Source organism: Spermophilus citellus, assembly GCF_964194105.1.
Source record: "Spermophilus citellus genome assembly, chromosome: 3".
Classification (NCBI taxonomy): Eukaryota; Metazoa; Chordata; class Mammalia; order Rodentia; family Sciuridae; genus Spermophilus; species Spermophilus citellus.
Genome location: NC_138184.1, coordinates 5391033 through 5411564, shown reverse-complemented (window position 1 = coordinate 5411564; position 20532 = coordinate 5391033). Strand labels below are relative to the sequence as shown.

Below are 20532 nucleotides of genomic sequence, written 5' to 3'. Positions count from 1 at the left end.
CTAAAACGGAACATTTTCCCCTGAAACACCAAAGAGGTTTCTCTCTCGCTTTTTGCTGGTTTCTACTAATACCTACTGCGCACCTGGGGAGAAGGCGCGCGGAGCGGTGGCGGCGGCCTCCAGCCAAAACCAGAGCCAGTTCCGAGGGACTCTGCCCGCCAGCCGGGAACCCGGTCTGTGCGCTGGGGGGGGGGGGGAGCAAGAGCTGGCCCCGGCCGCGCGGCCCTTGGCGACACCTCCCCCGCTCGGCTGCCGTTTACCGGGAATGACCGCGCGAGGCCCTGCGCGCGCACTCCCTCCCCTCCCCCACTTCACGGGTCGGGAAACTGAGACCCGGGGTAGAACGGCGGGGGGGTGGGGGCGGGTGAAACCACGCGTCCAAGGTCACCAACAGGCGGGCGTCGCGGCGGGCCTCGGACTCCGCGCTTCTCCGGATCCGGGGCCCGCGCCATCACGCCCGCGCGCAGCGACCCGGCCTGAGGCCTCGCTAGCGACGTAGGACCGGGCCCGGGGAAAGGCAGGAGTGGAGACGAGACGCCTGCCGGTAGGGGGTGATCCTTCAGCGCTCCTAGGGCCGCGCGGCTCCCCTCCCCGTAGCCTAAGCCACCTCCGCACTCGGCAGGGGAAGTCCAGGGACGAGGCCGCGCCGAGGAAAGGCCGCCAACAGACCTAACGGAGCCGCTGCCGGCCGCCCCGAGGGAGCCCGCCCCGGGACAACGACCCATGGAATACTTACCCCTTCGGGCCCGGAGCCCCGTTGCCACTCGGCACGCCGGGCGCGCCGCTCTCTTCCTCCATTTTGGGCTCCGTCGCTGCCACCTCTGCCGCCGCTTCGACCCCTGCCGCCATTTTCTCCGCGTCTGGGCTTTGTGTGAGGGAGCGGGCTGCGTGGCGCTGCGCCTGCGCGCTCACGTGACTCGGAGCGACCAGTAACGCCTGCGCGCGACACGATCCGCTCCCGCTTCCTCCCCTCCTGCCCCGGGCCACGCCTCTGGCCAGGCCACGCCCCCGCCGGGCACAGGCGCCGACCCGCCGCTTTGGATTCATTCATTCACGCAACAAGTTTGAGTTAAAACACTTACCCGACGTTCCGCATGCGCTCCAAGTCCTGTAGGGGAAGCATCTGTCTCCCCTTCACACCTACGTGTACACACCTGGACCTAGTCACGCCCAGCTTTCTGTAACCAGAGCTGGGGAGAGGGACAGCGAAAGTTCTGTCTGGAGGTTCCTGGAAGGTTTAGAGGACTTTTTAGAGACAGGCTAACACCACATTAAAACTTTCTTCTCAATGTAATTTAAACTATTAGAAGAGAAGTACGAAGGCTTTTTTCTCTTCTTGGCACACCTGGGGCGCCACACTCCAAAGCTGGCCTGAGGAGAAATAGGTGCAAGACTATGCAGATTGCTGAGGCCAGGGGCACCCTCCCTCAAGGACCAGCAGAGCTAATATGTTTGGAAGTGATCCTTTGTTTCTGCAGATCACCAGCGCACCACCCACCCATTCCTAGGATACTCTGCCTACCTCTCTGATCCCTGCCCCTTAATCACACTGTTCCAGCCACAAAGTCCTCTACTCTGTTCTACAGGCCAAGCAAGTTACAGCCTCTTGGTCTATGCACTTTGCAAAACTAGCTTCCCCTTGCCCTCCCAGTCAGGACAGAAAAGGTTTTTCTTTGTGGGTGAGCTATGTATCAGGCAGGAATTTGTGCAGAACACAATAAGAAGGGCCAGACACTGAACCAGTGACCCCATTGCTCTGATGCTCAATTTGCTCATCTGAAAGTAGAGTTAATAAGAGACTCCAGAGAACCCATATTTAGGGGCTTCTCTGAGCATTAAATGCAGGCCACTGTTGAGCCCTGGAATGTGTAAAGCTTGGCATGCAAAAAGCGCTCAGAAATAGGTGCTGTTATTAGCATGACCACATTCTGCTTCTTTCCTGAGTCATTATGGAAGGTGGGGCACAAGGCTCAGCACTGAGGCATTGCAGACCTAGGGTTCCCAACTCAGCTTCCTAAGGCTATAGAACCTCAAAAGTTTTCTTGCACTGGGCTTCAGTCTTCTCACCTGTAAAATGGAGATAATAGCTATTCCTACCACAGAGGGTGATAGCAAGAATCAGAGAAAGGGAGGATTTCTGAGAAGGCTTAGAACTGGACCTCATCCATGGTGACCTCTCAGAAGTACGGATAGTATCAAGATTACTTAGTGAGCATAAAGGGCCTAGTATAATATCTGAAGCATGGGAGATGCAAAATGAGTGGAAACTGTTCTTAACTGTTATTTTTTCTTTTTGGTGGTGCTGGAGAATGTAACCCAAGACTTGCACATGTTAAGCATGTACTCTATCACTGAGCTATGCCCCAGGTCCACATGTATTTTTTTTTAATATTTTTTAGTTCTTGATAGATCTTTATTATTTTTATTTATATGCAGTGCTGAGAATCAAACTCAGTGCCTCACAATGCCAGGCAAATGAGCTACCACTGAGCCACAGCCACAGCCTCATATAGATTCTTAAAATCATATATTACATAACCCTGCTACCTGCTCTTCACTTAAAAAATCAGACTTTGCCTCTTCCTGTGGGCTTCATAATGGATCCCTCAAAATAAGCCAATCATTGTTTATTCTTTACCTCCTTGGAGTCTTTCACTTTGAGTAACTTAGAAATTTAAGTAACGAGTCCATTTTGTCCAGCAAGGGCTCCTTTTATTCATTCAGGGATGGGTTTTTGAAACGCAGTGCAACTTCATAAAGTCAAGGGTGCCAGGAGAGCGAGCCTGCCAGGTGCAAGGAAGCAAGAGAAGCTGGGGCCTTCCAGCCCAGTGGGCACCCTTGATGCATGGCCACAGCTGCTGGCCCAGGAGGTGCCAAATGGACCTCAAATTTGAGATCAGGGTGCCTGCTCCATCTGAAGCTCAGGATCATGTCCATCTGTCCTTGTCATGAACAACAGTGTGCAAAAAACCTAAAAGTATGTTCACATAGGATCATAGAATAAGGCTCCACTTGGCATGGCTCTTGGCCTAGGAAGCATTCTGGCCATGCAGGAAGGGTCGGGCAGTTTCTGTCCTTCCAAACACCAGGGCATCACCAGCTGCCTCTGGCCTATCTCTGCCACAGGGCCCCTTCAGCCTGGCCTTCACACAGGCGTCTCCTCTGCCACCTTTTTCAGGAGTCCAGCTGCCAGCGGGGAGTGGTGGGAATCCTCGGAGCCATCTGTGTCCCGGATCTTCAGGCGGACTTTCTGGTTGGTCCTTCTCCACTCAGAGTACAGCTGGCAATGGTAGCGGAAAGAGACCTGCAGGGCAGTTCTGTAGTGGGTGGGCAGGCCAAGGCAGCCCCTACCCCCAAGGGAGGAAAAGGGCCCCATGACACCTGCCTTAGCCTGATCCAGGGTCCAGCTCCCATTTTCAGGAGCACAGCCAGCAGGCTCTCCTGGGATATTCTGCTTGAGCTTCAGTCCTAAAAAATGAGAGACCCTACCCACCCCAGCAGGAAGCAAGGCACTCCCTTTCTGTGTCTGGTAGGAGTGCAGTAATTCAGCCTTTTGCAAGGGATTAATGTCAATCAGTCACAAAATCACGAGAATTTGGAAGCAACGAAGATGTTCCTCAATAATGGTGGTGCATCCAGACAATGAAATATTATTCGGTGCTAGAAAGAAGTAAGCCATCGAACCATAAAGACACAGAGAAACCTTAAATGAACATGACTACTGGAAAGAAGCCCATCTGAAAAAGGCTATGTACTGTATGACTCTATGACATTGTAGAAAAGGCAGAACTACGGAGAGAGTAAAAAGACCAATGGTTGCCAAAATCTGTGGGGAAGGAGGAGGGGCTGAATAGGTGGAGCACAGAGGATTTTTAGGGCAATAAAGATACACTCTGAGCCTGGTGCAGTGGCCACGCCTGTAATCCCAGCAGCTCAGGAGGCTGAGATAGGAGGATCTCGAGTTCAAAGCCAGCCTTAGCAAAAGTGAGAAGCTAAGCAATTCAGTGAGACCCTGTCTCTAAATAAAAAACAAAATAGGACTGGGGATGTGGCTCAGTGGCTGAGTGCCCCTGAGTTCAATCCCTGGTACTAAAAAAAAAAAAAAAAAAAAAAAAAAAGATACAGTCTGTGATACTAGAAAGGAGGAAACACCATATATTTGTCAAGGTCATAGAATGTACAACGAGTGAGCTCTATGGTGAATTATGAACTCTGGGTGATAAGGATGTGTCCTGGCATCAATGTGCCACTCAGTGCAAGATGCCGACATTGGTTTGGGGGGGGGGGGGCGCACTGCACAAGTTGTGGGGACAAAGTTGATATGTAGAAATTCCAGTATTTTCTGCTCAATTTTTCTATCAGCCCAAAAACTACTCTAAAAAATAAAGTCTGTTTTTCAAAATTAAAAAATGTCAGTAGTTTATAACCTTTGACCAAGCAAGTTCTCAAGAAATATAAGCAGGGCTGGGGATGTGGCTCAAGCGGTAGCGCGCTCGCCTGGCATGCATGCGGCCCGGGGTTCGATCCTCAGCACCACATACCAACAAAGATGTTGTGTCCGCCGAGAACTAAAAAATAAATATTAAAAATTCTCTCTCTCTCTCTCTCTCTCTCTCTCTCTCTCTCTCTTTAAAAAAAAATAAAAATAAAAAAATAAAGAGACCAAAAGTTAATTCAGCATCTACCCCACCAATACTTAAAAAAAAAAAAAAGAAATATAAGCAGAGTTATTTACTACCTTGTCCCATTTCTCTTTTTATAAAAGCCACATGAAATTACATATATAGTTATTGTTGGTTGAAAAGATAGAGCAGTTATACTCAGGAATAGAAGAAGCAGAAGACACATCACTGATACTTGAATCATATTTTTGTTGAAAGGGGTAGAAGAAGCAGTAAACTAGGAATCAGATATGTGAGAGTCGTGGGTCAAATCATTGTCTTGGAATCTTTGTTAGAATCTATAAAATGGAGCTGGAAACATGATCTGGAGACAGCGTATGTTAGCAGGAGGGGGACTTCAAATGAAATAGTGATGCAAAAGTGTTGGGAAACAAATCCCCTCTATAATTTCAGATATGTAGTATCAATTGACTTTATTAATGATATCACCATCATCTTATGTTGTCACCGGGCAATGTACCATGTTTAGTTCCGAAATGTCCATTAAAATAATTGAGAGGGGCTGGAGATATGGCTCAAGTGGTAGCACGCTCACCTGGCATGCGTGAAGCACTGGGTTCAATCCTCAGTACCAGATAAAAATAAAATAAAGATATTGTGTCCACTTAAGGTTAAAAAAATAAATATTTAAAAATAAATAAATAAAAATAAAATAATTGAGAATGCAAAAAAAGAAGAAAGAAAGAAAGAAAGAAAGAAAGAAAGAAAGAAAGAAAGAAAGAAAGAAAGAAAGAAAGAAAGAAAGAAATGCAGGGCTGGGGTGTAGCTCTGTGGAAGAGCGTTTGTCTAGCATGAATGAGGCTCTGGATTCCACAGCCAGCACAACCAAGAATAAACAAGGAAATAATTGCACAGGTGGTGCCCAAAGCACTGTTAATAAGAGGAAAAAAAAAAAAAGGAGTGAAGGGAGAGGGACACACAAACACTGGAAAGAATCCCAGTGTCTGTCAAAAGGGATTGGTTAGGTAAATATAGTACACCCATAAAATGAACGACTGCTGGGAGGCTGCATTTTTTTCTAAAGGATGTTAGCAAAGTAGAAAAAGAAGCAAAACAGTACCTATGGCCAGTTTCAACCTATTTGTATTAAAAAAAATACAATCCTGTGTCACTTAACAATAGGGATATGTCCTGAGAATGCATCAGTGGGTAGTGTTGTCACTGGGCAAGCATCTTCAAGTGTGCTGACACAATCTAAGGCAGGTATGGTGTAACTAGGCAATGTAAGCTATGGGACCATAGTCATACATGTGTTGTGTTCTCCAAAGAAATGTTGTTATGCAGCATGTGACTTTGTATATGCTGGTGGATACACTGACATCTACTTCTGGAAAACAGGCATGCTGGTATGCACCCATAGTCCCAGGTGCTCCAGAGTCTGAGGCACTGAGCCCAGGAGTTCAAGTTCAGCCTGGGCAATGCAGTGAGATCCCATCTCTTAAAAGAAAAAAGACCTCTTTTGTTTTGGGGGACGGAACCCAGAGGCTCCCTCATGCTAAGCACTGGCTCTGCCTCCAAGCTACACCCCTAGGCTGAAAAACATTTATGAAGGAGACTACCCCACAGCTGAACAACAACGGTTATGGCTGAGGGATGAGATGGACTCTCACTGTGTTGGACACACTGGTTCTGAACTCCTGGGCTCAGACAACTCTCCTCCTTCAGCCCCGAGGAGCTGGGATCACATCCCTGCCTCTTGCTCAACCTTTGCTCCTCCCTCCGTGGCCCATGCCCACTCTCTGACTTGGAGCTTAAGGACTCCACTCAGGAATGGTGATCAGATGCCCTTAGGCCTTTGAAGCAAAAGGCTCACGCTCGGCTTGGGGCTTCCCTGGACCTTTGCCATGCTCAGAATCTGGAGCTCCATGAGATGCAGGGTGAGCTCAGGGGAAGCTTCCACCCAGGGCCACCTGCACAGAAGACTCCCAAGTCACTGACCAAACCCCTGGCCCCACTGCTCATAGCTGGAGCCCCCCAGTTGCCTGCTCCCTGGCTGGCAGCACTCACCAGCGTCCAGAGGACGTAAATGGTGAACAGGGCGATGGTAAGGGCAATGAGCCCCACAGCCTCAAGCCGACTGTGGAGTCGGAGGTGGTCCTGGGCTCCGCGCAAGCACAGCCAGCCTGAGATCGCAGCCAGTGGTGTGATGAACAGGAAGCACACCATGTCGCAGCACAGCGTCCGCTTCTCTGTCCGAGGCCCTGGGTCCTTCAGCCACTGCAGGGAGCGAGATGAGGAGAAGCAGGGTATGGAGAGAGTGGCCAAGGGGCCAGAGGTGGCCCCCCCTGGACCGTCCTCCATGCTACCTTTGTTTGTTTGTTAGGAACTGGGGATTGAACTCAGAAGCACTCTGCCACTGACCCTGATTTTTAGTCAGGGTCTCCTAAGTTGCCCAGACTGGCTTCCAACTTGTGATCCTCCTGCCTCAGGCTCCCCAGTAGCTGTGATCACAGGTGTGCGCCTAGCTAGGTGTGCGCCTAGCTGTTGAGCAATGGTGAACCACAAGTCACTTTTGCCTCCATTTTACAGAAAGGGAAACAGACATGGAGGGGTTAATTCATTTATGCAAATTAATACAGCTATATAGCTTTCCCTAATCCAAAAACTACAATCCAAAATCTTCCAAATTCTGAAACTTTTTGTGTGGGGACATGTTGCCATAAGTGAAAAGTTACATACCGTGATACTTTGTTTCATGCATTTAATTATTCAAAATGTTATACAAAATGAAGTTCAGGTTATGTGTATAAGGTGTATATGAAACACAACTGAATGTCATACTTTAACTTGGATCCCATCCAAGCATTTCATATAAGGGATATTCAACCTGGGGTCCACAAAGCCAGCTAGGACTGGAACCCGGGAAGTGGTGCTCCAGGGCCCAGCACCCTTGGCCACCATCTGACATTGTCTTCTGCAATCATGGACCAAGAGAGATAGGCACTGTTCACAAAATCAGTGAGTGAGACAGAGAGGGTCCCTGCTTTCCCTTGCAAACAGGGAAGGTATGAATGGGATGGATACTCAGGGAAGAGAAGGCCTTGATGAGGAGACTGGAATGAGCAAAAGAATGGCAGTCGGGTACAGAGCTCCCCATTAAAGAACAGCGGGTGCAAAGGCCCTGAGGTAGGCATGGGAGGCCTAGACAAGGTGCACTGGGGAAGAGTACTATTCAGCTGGAAAATGAGGACCAAAGAGGAACAAGAGGGGTGTTCAGGCAAGAACTGGACCTTCCCTCCCAATGTCTTTCTGGGGTCCCACAGACTCCCAAGCTTACTGTGATGGCCCTGAGTACTCTAGGGAGCCTCCCAGGCTCAGGGTTAGCTTCTGCTCCTCCCTCTCCAGCCCAGTGACACCCACTCTGCAGTTCTCAGCCACCCCACGCCAGGCTGGGCAGCACCCAGGCAAGCTCAAGGAGAGCAGCAGCAGTGAGGCACTACCACGCCTGGGAGTGTCCTGTCTTAATCTGACTGTCACACTTCAGGCTAAAACCTAAGTGTCTGGGTGCAGGTCACACAGCCTGGTGTGGCTGCAGCCACTTCCTCCTAGGTCACTCTGCTCCTCCTTTAACTCGACCCACTCCAGCCACTCAGGCTTTGCTGGGAGTACTGAAGTTTGCTTGGCCTGGGTCCCTCACACCTGCTGTGCCCTCTGCTGGCACTACCCTTCCCTGGGCTCTTTCCTCCCTCAGGTCTTAGTTTGGGGTTCACCTCCTGTCAAGGCCTCTCTTGACCCCCAAGTTGTTGTCCCCTACATGCCCTACCCTTTGCAACACACTTTCGGGCCACGTCATTGATTGCCTGGACTTTCATCTCTATGAGCACTGCCAAATGGGCCTTTGTCAGTGGCTGGGTCCCCAGCACCCGACAGGCAGTAGGCACACTGGAGGTGCTCAAGGAGTACCTGCTGGTGACAGAGTGAACCTGAACAGGGAGCAGGCACGGTGGACCTGCAACCTCAGGCTTGGTCCCCCAGCCCCATCCACAGAGTCTGCCCAGAAGGCAGTAGGGAGGCTCCCCCAGGGAGAAGCTGATTCCCCAGGGCAGCCCCCATCTGTGCCCCAGGCCTCCTTTCCTCCCCTCCCCCACTCAGGCTCCCAAGGGTACCTCTGTGAGAGGTCTGGGCCGCTTTTCCACTGCAAACTCCGTGTGGCACAGCTCGCAGTAGCTGGTGTTGGATGAGGAAAGCCACTTCTCCAGGCAGCTCCTGTGCACAGCGCCCAGCGTGCCAGCGCAGCCACACGGGGACAGCAAGCTCTCCCCATTTGCTCCCTCATGGCAGATCCGGCAGAAGGGACAGTCACTGGATTACAGAGATAGGACCCATGAGCAATGACCGGGCTTCATGCCTACACCTGCTTCACTGCACACTCTTAGATCACGAACTCATCATTGCCCCACATGGGCATTTGTTGAACTCCTCTTCATCCTTCAATACCCAGCTCCAAACAGCCTCCTGTTTTGGAAGCCTTCTCAGACTCCCACACCGGGAAGGATATACTCCCTCCCAGGACTCCAGGGGCATTGTAGGCCCAAGGTGAGTATCTTTTTTTTTTTTTTTTTTTAAGAGAGAGAGAGAGAGAGAGAGAGAGAGAGAGAGAGAATTTCAATATTTATTTTTCAGTTTTCGGCAGACACAACATCTTTGTTGGTATGTGGTGCTGAGGATCGAACCCAGGCCGCACGCATGCCAGGTGAGCGCGCTACTGCTTGAGCCACATCTCCAGCCCCAAGGTGAGTATCTTGAGTACCTGCCTGCCCAAAGTTCTCTCTTCCTGTAATACCACCCTCAACTGTTGGTTCTCAAGGACCAGGGCAGAGCTGATGACATCTTGATGACCTTAGGCCTGACCAATGAGAACATCATACATCCCATGTTGTGGGGGGACTGACTCAGAGGAGGGCTCGTGTAATACAATCAGAGCCACCAAGAATCAATCTCTAAAATTACCAAACAGCAAGGCTGGCAGTAGCTTAGAGCTGACCCATGCCAGCACAGGGGGAAGGAGCGCCAAGACCAGGCAAGAGGACTCCCTTTTTACTGTTTCATCAGTATTGGGGATTGAGCCTGGGGCTGCTCACTGATGAGCTGCGTCCCTGCCCTTTTTATTTTTATTTTGAGGCAGGATCTCACTAAATTGACCAGGCTGACCTTGAACTTGCTGCCTACACCTTGACATGGCTCCTCCAGCCTCAGCCTCCAGAGACACTGGGATTATAGGCGTGTGCCACCACGCCTGGAGGGGAAAGGCAGATTATTAAAGACATCTTTAGAAACCCTGGATATAACCTCACCTGAGGCCACACAGCCTAAGAAACCTGTGTATCCCTAGAGAATTGCTCCTGGGCTCCTCTGCCCCTGTGAGGGGGAAAACGGGTAAAGCCACCCACTGAGAGCTACCTTGGGAAAGTCTCCAGCCCCCACCTTGTCTCTGGGGAGGCTAGGTCCTTCCTGAGGCCGCTCAGGAGGCAGAGGTGTGGCCTCAGTGAGCCCAGAGGCCATCCAGGCATGAGTCATTGTTTTCCAAACACTTCAGCCCAGAAGCAGAGGTTGTCAGGAACACACAAAGGATGCTGAGTAGGAGAGCTGTTTTCCAGATAAGCCAGTTTCCCTCAGAAACTGTTTTCGGTCCCTTTCTCAGGCTTTTCTGCTATGGGGTGGGGCCTGGCTGCCTTCAATAGAGCCCAGTACATCTGCTCTTGGTCAGCCCTAGCCCCAAGCTGGTGTTCTCTCTAGCAAAGTTAAAGGGCAAAAGGCCTGCTCCTTTCCAACCCCACACCCTGATCCTGCCCTCAACCCCCCACACAGCAGTTCCCAGGAGACAAGCCCTCTCCAGAAACCAACTCAGGGAAATGGAAGTGGCAAAAACCTCAGTTTGTACTTTGTTCTGAGAAATCCTGTAAAACTCTGGAAGGGCATTCAGAAAAAACAAAAAGGGGATCCAGCACGGTGGTGCACACCTGTAATCCCAGCGGCTGGGGAGGCTGAGGCAGGAGGATCACAAGTTCAAAGCCAGTCTCAGCAAAAGCAAGGTGCTCAGCAACTCAGTGAGACCCTATCTCAAAATAAAATACAAAATAGGGCTGGGGATGTGGCTCAGTGGTGGAGTGCCTGAGTTCAATTCCTGGTACAAAAAAATAAACAAATAAATAAAGTAAAATTGATTGAGCACTTACTGTGAACTAGACACTATTCGAAGGGCAACATCAGGATTAATTTATCTCATTCTCACAATGAGCTGGTAAGGAAAGTACTTGTTACAGTTTAGATCTGCACTGTCCCCTGAATGCTCATGTGTTGAAGACTTGGTCTCCATCCAGCCATGCTCAGACTGGGACTTTTGGGAAATGATTGGATCCTGAGGGTTCTAATCACATCAGTGTATTAATCTACTGATGGATTCAAAATTCAATGACATTACTGGGAAGTGGCGGGGAAACTACAGGAGGTGGGACCTAGATGGAGGAAGTAGGTCACTTGTGGGGGGGCCGTCCTAGACAATACTTTAATATTTAGAGATAGGGTCTTGCTAAATTGCATAGGACCTCACTAAGTTGCTGAGGCTGGCTTTGAACTCATGATCCTCCTGCCTCAGCCTCCTGAGCTACTGGAGTACAGGCGTGCGCCACGGCGCCCAGCTTAGAAGGGTACATGCTGATCTTGGTTCCTTCCTTGCTCTGTCTCTCTCTGCTTCCCAATTGCTAGGACCTGACAGCTTCCCTCTGCCACACCCTTCTATCATGATGTCCCACGGTCACCTCAGGCCCAAAGCAGTGGGGCCAGTTGACCATGGACTGAAACCTCTGAAACTGAGACACAGTAAATCTGTCCTCTAAGTTGTTCACGTCAGGTATTTTGGTCACAGCAACAAAAAATTCACTATGGCAGTATTCATTTGGTTTGGCCCCCATTTTACAGATGGTAAACTGAGGCGTTCTGACTTGATCATGTGAACTCACAGCAAGACATCTACAAAGCCAGATTTGAACCAAGAAGTCTCACTCCAGGGCCTGGGCACACTAGGCTGCTTTGTAACACTGCCTTCTGCAAATGACAGGCAAGAGAAATGGACTTTGTTCATGAAATTCTGGCAGGGTAATAATGCAAGGGACACAGCCCGGAAGGCAATGGGATGGAAGAGCAGGTGAGACATCCACAGACCTGGTGGAGCTGCCCAGCGAGCACTCCAGGAGCAAGGAAAGGTCAGTGTGAGTGACAGAGAAAGTCCCAGGGAAGAGGGCAGGCAGAGGGCTGGGGATGCCAAAATGCTTGAGGCAGCTTCCAGAAGGGGCTGGGCTCACTCACAACCTGTGGGGCAGACAGCCCAAGGTACAGAGAGGCAAAAGACACCCAGATTCTGTACCCGAGTCTGTGGGGACTGTCCTGGGTCATGGAAACAATTCCTCCTTAGACCTTCTTCTTTGATCTCTACAGGTTTCTAAGTCCAAAACTCTCTGCCCTGATTAACCTCTGCCAAGATCTTTGCCAAGATTTGGGGTCTACTTGAAGACATGTGAAGGCTGCATATTTACAGTCATGGAACTGGCCAAGGTGCTGGGTATGATATCTTTGGGTCCTGTGCTTGCTGCTCTCAGTAGCAAGCAGAAGCTCCCCAGGAGAAATTTTGGAGTCAGCACCAGGATGGTAACCAGCTGTCTGCAGCCTCTGCCAAGCCCAGAGCCATCCAGCAGCAGGGAAGGACCCCTGTTTACCCTTGGGAGGACTGGTCAGGAGGCTGGAAGGAAGGTCACATTCCTGAATGCTGACCTTTGGACAAACAGGGGTGTTTGCTCTATGGAGGTCTGGATGGAGCACCTGTCCCCTGGCTGGACAGGCTTGAGTTGAGCTGCTTCCAAAGGCAGATGGGAGATGGAGAAGGAGAACCTCGGAGAGCTGAACTGCACCGCAGGCAATGAAGCCAATGGGCAGAGCCGGGAGGGCCCTGTGGTCTCAAGGTGCCATGCTGTCCTGACCACCAGTCGCATACCAATTGGACAGGGCCCGAGAAGCAGTACAAGTTGACCAAGGACAAGAGCAAGAACTGCCAGACTGCTCACTGGGGTCTCTCAGAACCATAGGAGAAGGTGCAGCCCTGGGTTCGAGCCTCAGTTCCACTCAGTGACCTTGGCAGGTGTCCATCTCCCTTGAGGCTTCAGTTTTCCCAGGTGTAAAAAGGGAGAGTGGAGCCTGTAATCCCATGGACTCAGGAAGCTGAGGCAGGAGGGTCTCAAGTTCAAGGCCAGCCTCAGAAACTTAGTGAGACCCCTCTCAAAATTTAAAAAAAGGGCTAGGGTTGTGGCTCAGAGGTTAAGTGCCCTGGGTTCAATCCTTAGTATCCAAAAAAAAAAAAAAAAAAAAAAAAGGAGAGCAGGCCAAGTGGGGGTCACTCACTGGATCAGCACTTTCCACATACACAGCTCCTCAGAAATCCTACATGGGGACATTCTGCTGCAGTAGGCCTCCTCCCACTGCCTTGCCCTGGCAGCTCTGGAGCCCAACAAGGGTCTCTTTACTCCCCGCCCGGCTCTACCAGCACAAGCCCCTTTCTACCTCCTTTTTGTTTATATGCATGTGGTGCTGGGGACAGAACCCCAGGCCTGAGCATGCTCATCTCAGGTTCTGCCACTGAGCTATATATACACCCAGCCCCAGAGCTTCTAACAGAAATGGAGACTTGTAAGCCAAAACCTCAGAGAACGCTCAGAAGCTCAGAAAGAGACTACCCGATCTGATCTGGGCTCAGACAAGGAAGGGACACCAGGTGAAGACTTAGGGAGCAGCCCTTAGTTCCCCCTCCAAGGGCAATTCATGGATTCTATTTGCTGCTTGTAATTTTATCTACTTATTAGTTTTTGCAGTGCTAGGGATGGGACCTTCACATGCTATGCAGGCCCTCTACCACTGAGATGTACTCCCAACTCCTACTTATTTTTATTTTTTGCATAAAATGCTTATGAATGAATTCTGACAGTACAACACGGACGAACCTTCAGAACATGATGCTCAATGAAACCAGCCAGTCTCAAAGGACGCACTGCATGATTCTACACACAGGAAGCCCCTAGAATCATGGGATCCACAGAACAGGATGTAGTATGGTGGGAGCCAGGGGTAGGGGATGGGAGTTCCTGTTGAATTGGACAGTTTCAGTGTGGGAAGATGAGAGACTTCTACAGATGGGGGGTGGGGACGCCTGAACAAGAATGTGAACAAGCTTACTGCTCTGAACTGTATGTTTAAAGTATTTAGAGTGGTAAGATGAATAGTATTATGTATTTTACCACAGTAAAAAAAAATCGAGAAAAAGGAGCTTATTTATTAAATTGTATGAAATAAATATAATATGTAAAACTTAAAAAAGTGAAAGAAAAATAATGTACAATTCTATTCCCCTAGCCAATTTGGTGGCTATTTTAAATCTAAGTGAGTTAAAATAGATTTAAATGTCAATAGCTGGGTACTGTGGCACATGCCTGAAATCCCAGCATCTCCAGAGGTTAAGGCAAGAGGATCACAAATTCGAGCAACTTAGCAAGAGCCTGTCTCAATAAATAAAAGGCTGGAGACATAGGTCCATGATAGAGTGCCCAGACATGACACACACACACACACACACACACGTGTCCAACTACAACTAACTAAATATATACACACACACATATATACATATACACACATACACACACACACACACACACACACATATATATATATTTTATTTAGTTAGTTACAGTTGGATACAATGCCTTTATTTTATTTATTTATTTTTATGTGGTGATAAGGATTGAACCCAGTACCTCACACATGCTAGGCAAGTGCTCTACCGCTGAGCCAGTCCCCAAAACAAAATAAATGTTCATGGGGTTCCCTTAAAACTCTTCCTAGCTGGGTGCACCCTGGAACACACCTGTAGTCCCAGCTACTTTGGAGGATCACTTGACCCAGGAGTTTGAGGTCAGCCTGGGCAACATGTTGAGGTAGTATCTCTAAATAAATAAATAATCCTTTTCCTTGGAACTGATAACAAATTGGCAAACCAGACAAGTTGAGCTCATAGAAGGTCAGGAAGACAAGGCTCACACTGAGGTTTGTTTTTGCTTTTACTTTTGTCTTGCTGGTGCTGGGAATGGAACCCAGGGCTCACGCATGGTAACCACACACTCGACCGCTGAGTGGAATCCCTGGCCCCTCATGCTGAGTTTTAAATATAGATAGTTCCCAACTTAAAACAGTTTGATTTAAAAATTTTCAACTTCACAATGGTGTGAAAGCAGTACACGTTCAGTAGAAATAATCATTTGAATTTTGCATTTTCATCTCTCCCAGGTCCTCTGTCCCGATGCTGGACAGCAGTGGTGACCGGTGGTTCCTAGACAGCCAAAGGTTACCGTGGTGAACAACAGAGACTCTACTGTGCTGAGCACACTGTTTCTAAGTGACGCAGCTCAATAGGTTGGGGATGCAACACATTTTTTTAAATTTTATTGTTATGATTATAATTTTGGTACCAGAGATTGAACTCAGGGGCACTCAACCACTGAGCCACATCCCCAGCCTATTTTGCATTTTACTTAGAGACAGGGTCTCACTGAGTTGCTTAGCACCTCACCATTGCCGAGTCTGGCTTTGAATTTGTGATCCTCCTGCCTCAGCCTCCCGAGTCACTGGGATTACAGGTGTGTGCCACTGCGCCCAGCACAATGCATTTAACTTGTGACATTTTCAACTTATGGTGGGCTTATCACAATGTAACCCCATTATTGATCAAGGAACATCTGTGCATTTTATCAAATGTTTACTAAGTAGCAAACCTCACTTTGTAGGGATCATGGCATCATATTCCCAGAACAACCCCAACTGGAAGGTGTCCCCATTTCAGAGACACAGTGGTGAAATAACCTCTGGGGACACTCCAAGAGAGACAGAGGAGTCCGCTCAACGTGCATGGGCAGTCTATACTCCTATAAGCTCCCTCCGCTGCTCCCGTAAGCTGGAGTTACTTGCCAACACATAACCTTCAGATTCTGCATAAGAATCCGGAGTTTGGGCCTAGCATATGTGAGACCCCAGGCTTGACCCCCAGCCCTGCCAAACAAACAAACAAAAAAAGAATCTGGAATTTTGGCTTTTCCTAAACAATCAGACCTGGCCAGCCTGTCTTTCTGCTTCCACGTGGTGATTACCTTTTGGGCTCTTCTTTCTGGTGTATTCACCGCCTGGCCTTTTTCAGTGGTTGGACTTCTGACCTCAGACTAGGAAATCATTCACCACAGAGAGAAAAAGGGACAAAGGCCAAGAACTACACAGTCACCACTTACCTTGGTGTGTCCAATGCCCGGATGACAGTTGAAAGGAGCCGGCCATCCCTGGAAGTCACCTGAGCCACATACTGGGGTGGCCCAAGGCCTGTGGCCTCCACAACTTTGGAGAATGCAGGGCTGCCAGAGCAGTCACACAGGGAGCCAGGGAGGTGGCAGCAGTCACCTGTCGTCATGGCCACAGGGAGCCCTGTGTCCTCAGGGCCTGAGGCCCATGGTCCCAGGAGCCTGAGAGGTCAGCAGAAAGATTAAGGACAAAGTTATGAGCCCAGTGGACTAGGGTTCGATTCCCCTCTTAGCTCTAGGAACTATGTACAAAGATGTGCCTCTTTGAACCTCAGTTTGCCAGATCTGTAAAATGGGACCTTAAGGGGGAACCGTGAAGATGCTGAGATGACACACACAACCTAGTCCAGGCCAGGCAGACACTAGGCGTTTGGTTGCATTATCTCTCTCTTTCCTAGGAAAAGCCATGCCAGGCCTCACCTTCAAAGCCACACACATCACCTTTACAGACTTGGAAATGCCATCTGACACTTATTGAGGGCCTACTGTGTGCCAGGCCCTGTGATAGTTCTGTGCCAGGACCAGAACTATCCTATGCCTGCTAACCACTTGGTTTTGGTCTCCAAGGATGGGGCTGGGCTCAGAGCAAGAAGCCAGCCTTTGACTGGAGCAGAACAGAGCTGGGAACTTGGCCTCACAGACCTGAATGGTGAGTCATTTTGACCCAACTTAGTCATGGTATTTTTTTAATTTTTTTTTTTTTAGTTGCAGATGGACATAATTATTTATTTTTATGTGTTGCTGAGGATCAAACCCAGTGCCTCACACATGCAAGGCAGGTGCTCTACCACTGAGCCCCAGCCCCAGCGCCTCATGGTGTTTTTAACTTTTCTGGGGTGTATGTGGTTTGGGGGCTAGCACCTAGCACCTAAGACCTCATAAATGCTAGGCAAGCACAATACCACTGAGCTACAGTCCCAGCACTTTTTATTTTGAGACAGAGTCTTGCTAGGTTGTGCAGGCTGGCCTCGAACTTGTGTGCCTCCTGCCCCAGCCTCCTGAGTTGCTGGGATTAGAGGCATGAGCCACGGTGTCCTGCTGGCTCATGGCCTTTTGTCAGGCTGTACATACCATCACAAGGAAGTGACACAGGCTAGAAAGGATGGTGGCAACCTTTGACCCCACCAGACCAGTAGCTCTGAGCTATGCCTTGGTCCCCAAGGGGAGTCTATGGGAACAGTTGGAGCCTTGGGTAGCAATTCTGAAGTCTGTTCTGGTGACTGCAGCAGAATTCTAACCTCTGCCCCACAGTCTCAACAGCAAAAAGGAAGCATAGGTAGTCTCCCCACTGCTCGCGCGAGACTTGAAATAGGGCTTCCAGATCCCTATGCATGCTTCCCTCTGAGAATATCATGAAAGTAACAGATGTCTCTAGAGAGGGTCCCTTGATGCCAGTACAAGTGTCTGTTCCCAACTTGTCTAATACCTGGGGACTTTGTCTCCATGAGCTAAGGTCCAGAGCCTGAAGCAACCCATGTAGTATTCAGAAACCAAGTGAGCAGCCAGTTGGGCACTCGTTGAAGTAACCCCTCCATCCCAAGTCAGCTTTGACCAGCTGCTGCCTGTCAAAGTCTGAGACCCAAAGAGAGGAGTAAAATCCACATACATTGATTGACTTTTGGGGTTGCAACAGTCCGTCTGCTGGCAGACAGTGCCCTCTGAACAGCTCAGCCCAAAACCCACCATGTATGAGCCTCCACAGTTGGGCCACTGTGGCCAGATAAGCAAGTTATCAGCTGAAGGCAGGAGAAGCCTGGGAGGAAGGCTGCATGTCTGAGATAACATCCCTTGGGCAGGCCCAACATGTTGTATACACTGCTGTCCCTCCCAAGTGCTTACAACCCAACTCCTGCTCAGGGATCAGCGGAAAAGCTGCTGGACCCTCCAGGAGAATGCCTGTGGAAGGCGGTCCAATCCTCTGCTCCTTCAAGGGTCAGTCTTAGCATTTCTCCGCACAGCTGGGCATTACCAGAGTCATCGTAGCTCCTGTAGATTAGTACTACCAGACTTGGGGACAGGGGGCAACAAACTGGTAAATCTGTTAACACTGGGCCCATAAATCACCAAAATAACAATAGCAGTTAAGGTTTATCAAGGATTGGGCACTGTGCCAAGCAATCTACTATCTCATTAAACTCAAAACAGTTCTTAGAAGTGTCCCCTTCAAAGGTCACCTCCCTGCCACTGATGTCCATACTACTACCCTCATGGCATGAAACCCTCTCTGAAACGGGCTATTTGTTCAACCTGCTTAACCATCTCTGTCATCCCACACCTCAGTGAACTCTGGGAAGTACAGATTTGGTCAGACTTGATCCCTGCAGTTCCCCAAGTTCCCGACCCTGTGTCTGGCAGAGAGCTCTGCACACACTGTTGCTGTATCTGTTTCTCAGCACAGACTGTGAGAACATGATCTTGTGACCCTCAGGCCCTGGCCTGCTAGCCCCCGGGGTGAAGTTCAGAGGCTATAGGTCCATGCAAACCACACAAGCTTAGACTTAAAAGGGGTCAAACTTGAGACTAGATAGAAGAATAGGGAGGCGCAGATTAGATTTAGCTCTGGAGCTGCTGAGATGAACAGAATATCTTGGGCAAACTAGGCCCAGTGCCCAGGAAATGAGTTTCATAAAATCTTTACGACAAACCTATGGCATAAGTTCAATAATTACCTCCATTCAGCCACGGAGGAGGCTAAGGCTCAAAGGGGAACACCTACTAGCCCCGGGAAGAAACAATGCTAGGATTTGAATTTAGTCATGAGTGGGTCTGGGCCTTAAGAGACCTGGTTCTTTAAATCATGATTCTACCACTAATGCTGTGGACCCTGGTTCAAGTTACTTTACTTCTCTGGACCTCATCTTTCCCCTCTGTCAAATATGATGGAGCTAGTAGACTAGGTTTGCAGAGGGATCTCCTGAGAAGAAGCCTCCAGGCCTAGCCTACCTTTGGCTAGCCTACCTTTGCCTAGGCCTGCTTGGAATGACACTGGGGCACCCAATCTTTTCCATGCCTGCCTGACCTCCTTTTCCAAAGGGCAGGAAATTGAAGAAAGAGCAATCAGAGGGCCTTAACTCCCCACAGTGTGATCTTGAGCAGCTATATCCCTCTCTTAGACTCAGTTTTCTCATCTGTAAAATGGTAGGTCCATAATGATACCTAGCTTGTCAACCAGTAAATAAGAAAAATAAATATTAGCTCTAATATAATTACCATCATCAGAGCTGTTGGGAAGATTTGATGAGAGGAAACAGTCAGCACCTGGAACATGGTAAATGCTCCAGTCTTGGCAGGGCTCACCATTATTGTTTTTTAGGATAAATGTAGAAGCTGTCCAAATGCATTCATTCCTCATCACTCACCATAGAGAATCTCCTGTGTGCCCTTCAGCACTTCCATCGCCCTGCATCAGCGAGATTCTAATCCCAGCTCTACTTCTTATTTGCTGTGTGACCCTGGGCAAGAGACTTAACTTCTCTGACTCTTGACTTCCTCATCTATGACAGGAACCATTTCTAGCACTTACACCTACTCCGGTTCCTGCAGGACTGAAGGAGCAGCTAGTCATGTAATTTCTGCCGACCCTGTTTTGTGCACCATTTCAGCACAGTGCACTCTGTCCGAGCAGCTTTATGCACACTGCCTGACTCGTTATAAAATTTACTACTTTTCACGCAAAGCCCCTCTAAAAAAGGTTAGGGAAGGACATCAGCCACTTATTGACGGCCTACTGTGTGCTAGGCGCTTTACTCATCATCAACCTCCTGAATCAGGTTGGCGCTGGGATGACCCAATTTCCCAGAATGGGAAACAGAGGCTCCAAGAGGCTCCTACTGTGTGACGAGGCCCAGAGGCCTCCCGAGGCTCTGAGATGGAAGTTAATGTCCCCACGTCCCAGGGGAAGGATGAGGCCAAGGGTCCGAGCCTGTCCCGCCCGGGGGCCGACCTCGGGCCTCGAACCCGGGATCTGGGACCCGCCTTCGTACTCTGACCCTACTTGCAGTCCCGTACTTACCTGATCCGCGGCCGGGCCGGGCGGCCGCGCAGGCCCCTCAGTTCGCCCTGGCCCGGGTCCCAGCCCGGCCCGGCCCGTCTGCGCCGCTCGCTGGGCTCCGGCCGGCACCTGCGTCCGGGCACCGCCCGCCAAGCCGACAGCGCCGCGGGCCAATGACGACCGCCTCTCAACTGCACTGGCCAATAGGCGTGCATGTCCCGCCCAGGGGGGCGGGGCCGGAGGCGACGGGGACGTCCTGGGCGGTACAGGCCCCGCGGCGCCGCGGCTGGTGGCCCCGCCCCTGCCGCGTCCTGGCTCCGCCCCCAGCCCCGGCTCCGCCCCTTCGCCAGCCAGGACGGTAGCGGAGCCGGCTACGCCACCTGCAGAACAGCCGTGTTGTAAGTAAATAGGGCTTTACAGAATTAAACATGACACTTGCCAGGTGATTTGTAAGTGTTCATCACCTCCCTTACAC

At 49.9% G+C, this 20532-nt stretch overlaps 2 protein-coding genes across 6 annotated transcripts in view; both read right to left on the bottom strand.

Moving 5' to 3' along the window:
* The window catches only part of HNRNPM (heterogeneous nuclear ribonucleoprotein M), a 63609-nt gene extending 62716 nt beyond the window's left edge, over positions 1-893 (bottom strand). For both annotated transcript variants that reach the window (XM_081287493.1, XM_081287494.1), the window contains exon 1: positions 737-893. In XM_081287493.1, the coding sequence (XP_081143619.1) occupies positions 737-849 (113 nt within the window). In that variant the 5' untranslated portion in view covers positions 850-893. The remainder of the gene's footprint in view (positions 1-736) is intronic.
* Positions 732-20210, bottom strand: MARCHF2 (membrane associated ring-CH-type finger 2). 4 transcript variants are annotated; one of them, XM_081287496.1, is made up of 6 exons: positions 20079-20210; positions 16001-16228; positions 8789-8984; positions 6690-6899; positions 2639-3304; positions 732-1228 (listed from the first exon to the last, which is right to left on the bottom strand). In XM_081287496.1, the coding sequence occupies exons 2-5, from the start codon at positions 16174-16176 to the stop codon at positions 3146-3148; spliced, it is 741 nt and encodes a 246-aa protein (XP_081143622.1). In that variant the 5' UTR covers positions 16177-16228; positions 20079-20210; the 3' UTR covers positions 732-1228; positions 2639-3145. The 4 variants fall into 4 exon arrangements, with proteins under 4 accessions (XP_081143622.1, XP_081143623.1, XP_081143624.1 ...); XM_081287497.1 differs by having other exon boundaries at positions 732-1190; XM_081287498.1 differs by having other exon boundaries at positions 2639-3280.
* Positions 20211-20532: the final 322 nt, after the last annotated feature.

Bases quoted from the DNA above. Each gene is read 5' to 3' on its own strand.
- MARCHF2 (XM_081287496.1), bottom strand. From the start codon at position 16,176: ATGACGACAGGTGACTGCTGCCACCTCCCTGGCTCCCTGTGTGACTGC. The intron at 8,985-16,000 runs GTAAGTGGTGAC...TCTGTAATCCAG, and splicing joins CGGGCATTGGACACACCAAG to TGACTGTCCCTTCTGCCGGA. The intron at 3,305-6,689 runs GTGAGTGCTGCC...ACTGCCCTGCAG, and splicing joins TTTACGTCCTCTGGACGCTG to GTCTCTTTCCGCTACCATTG.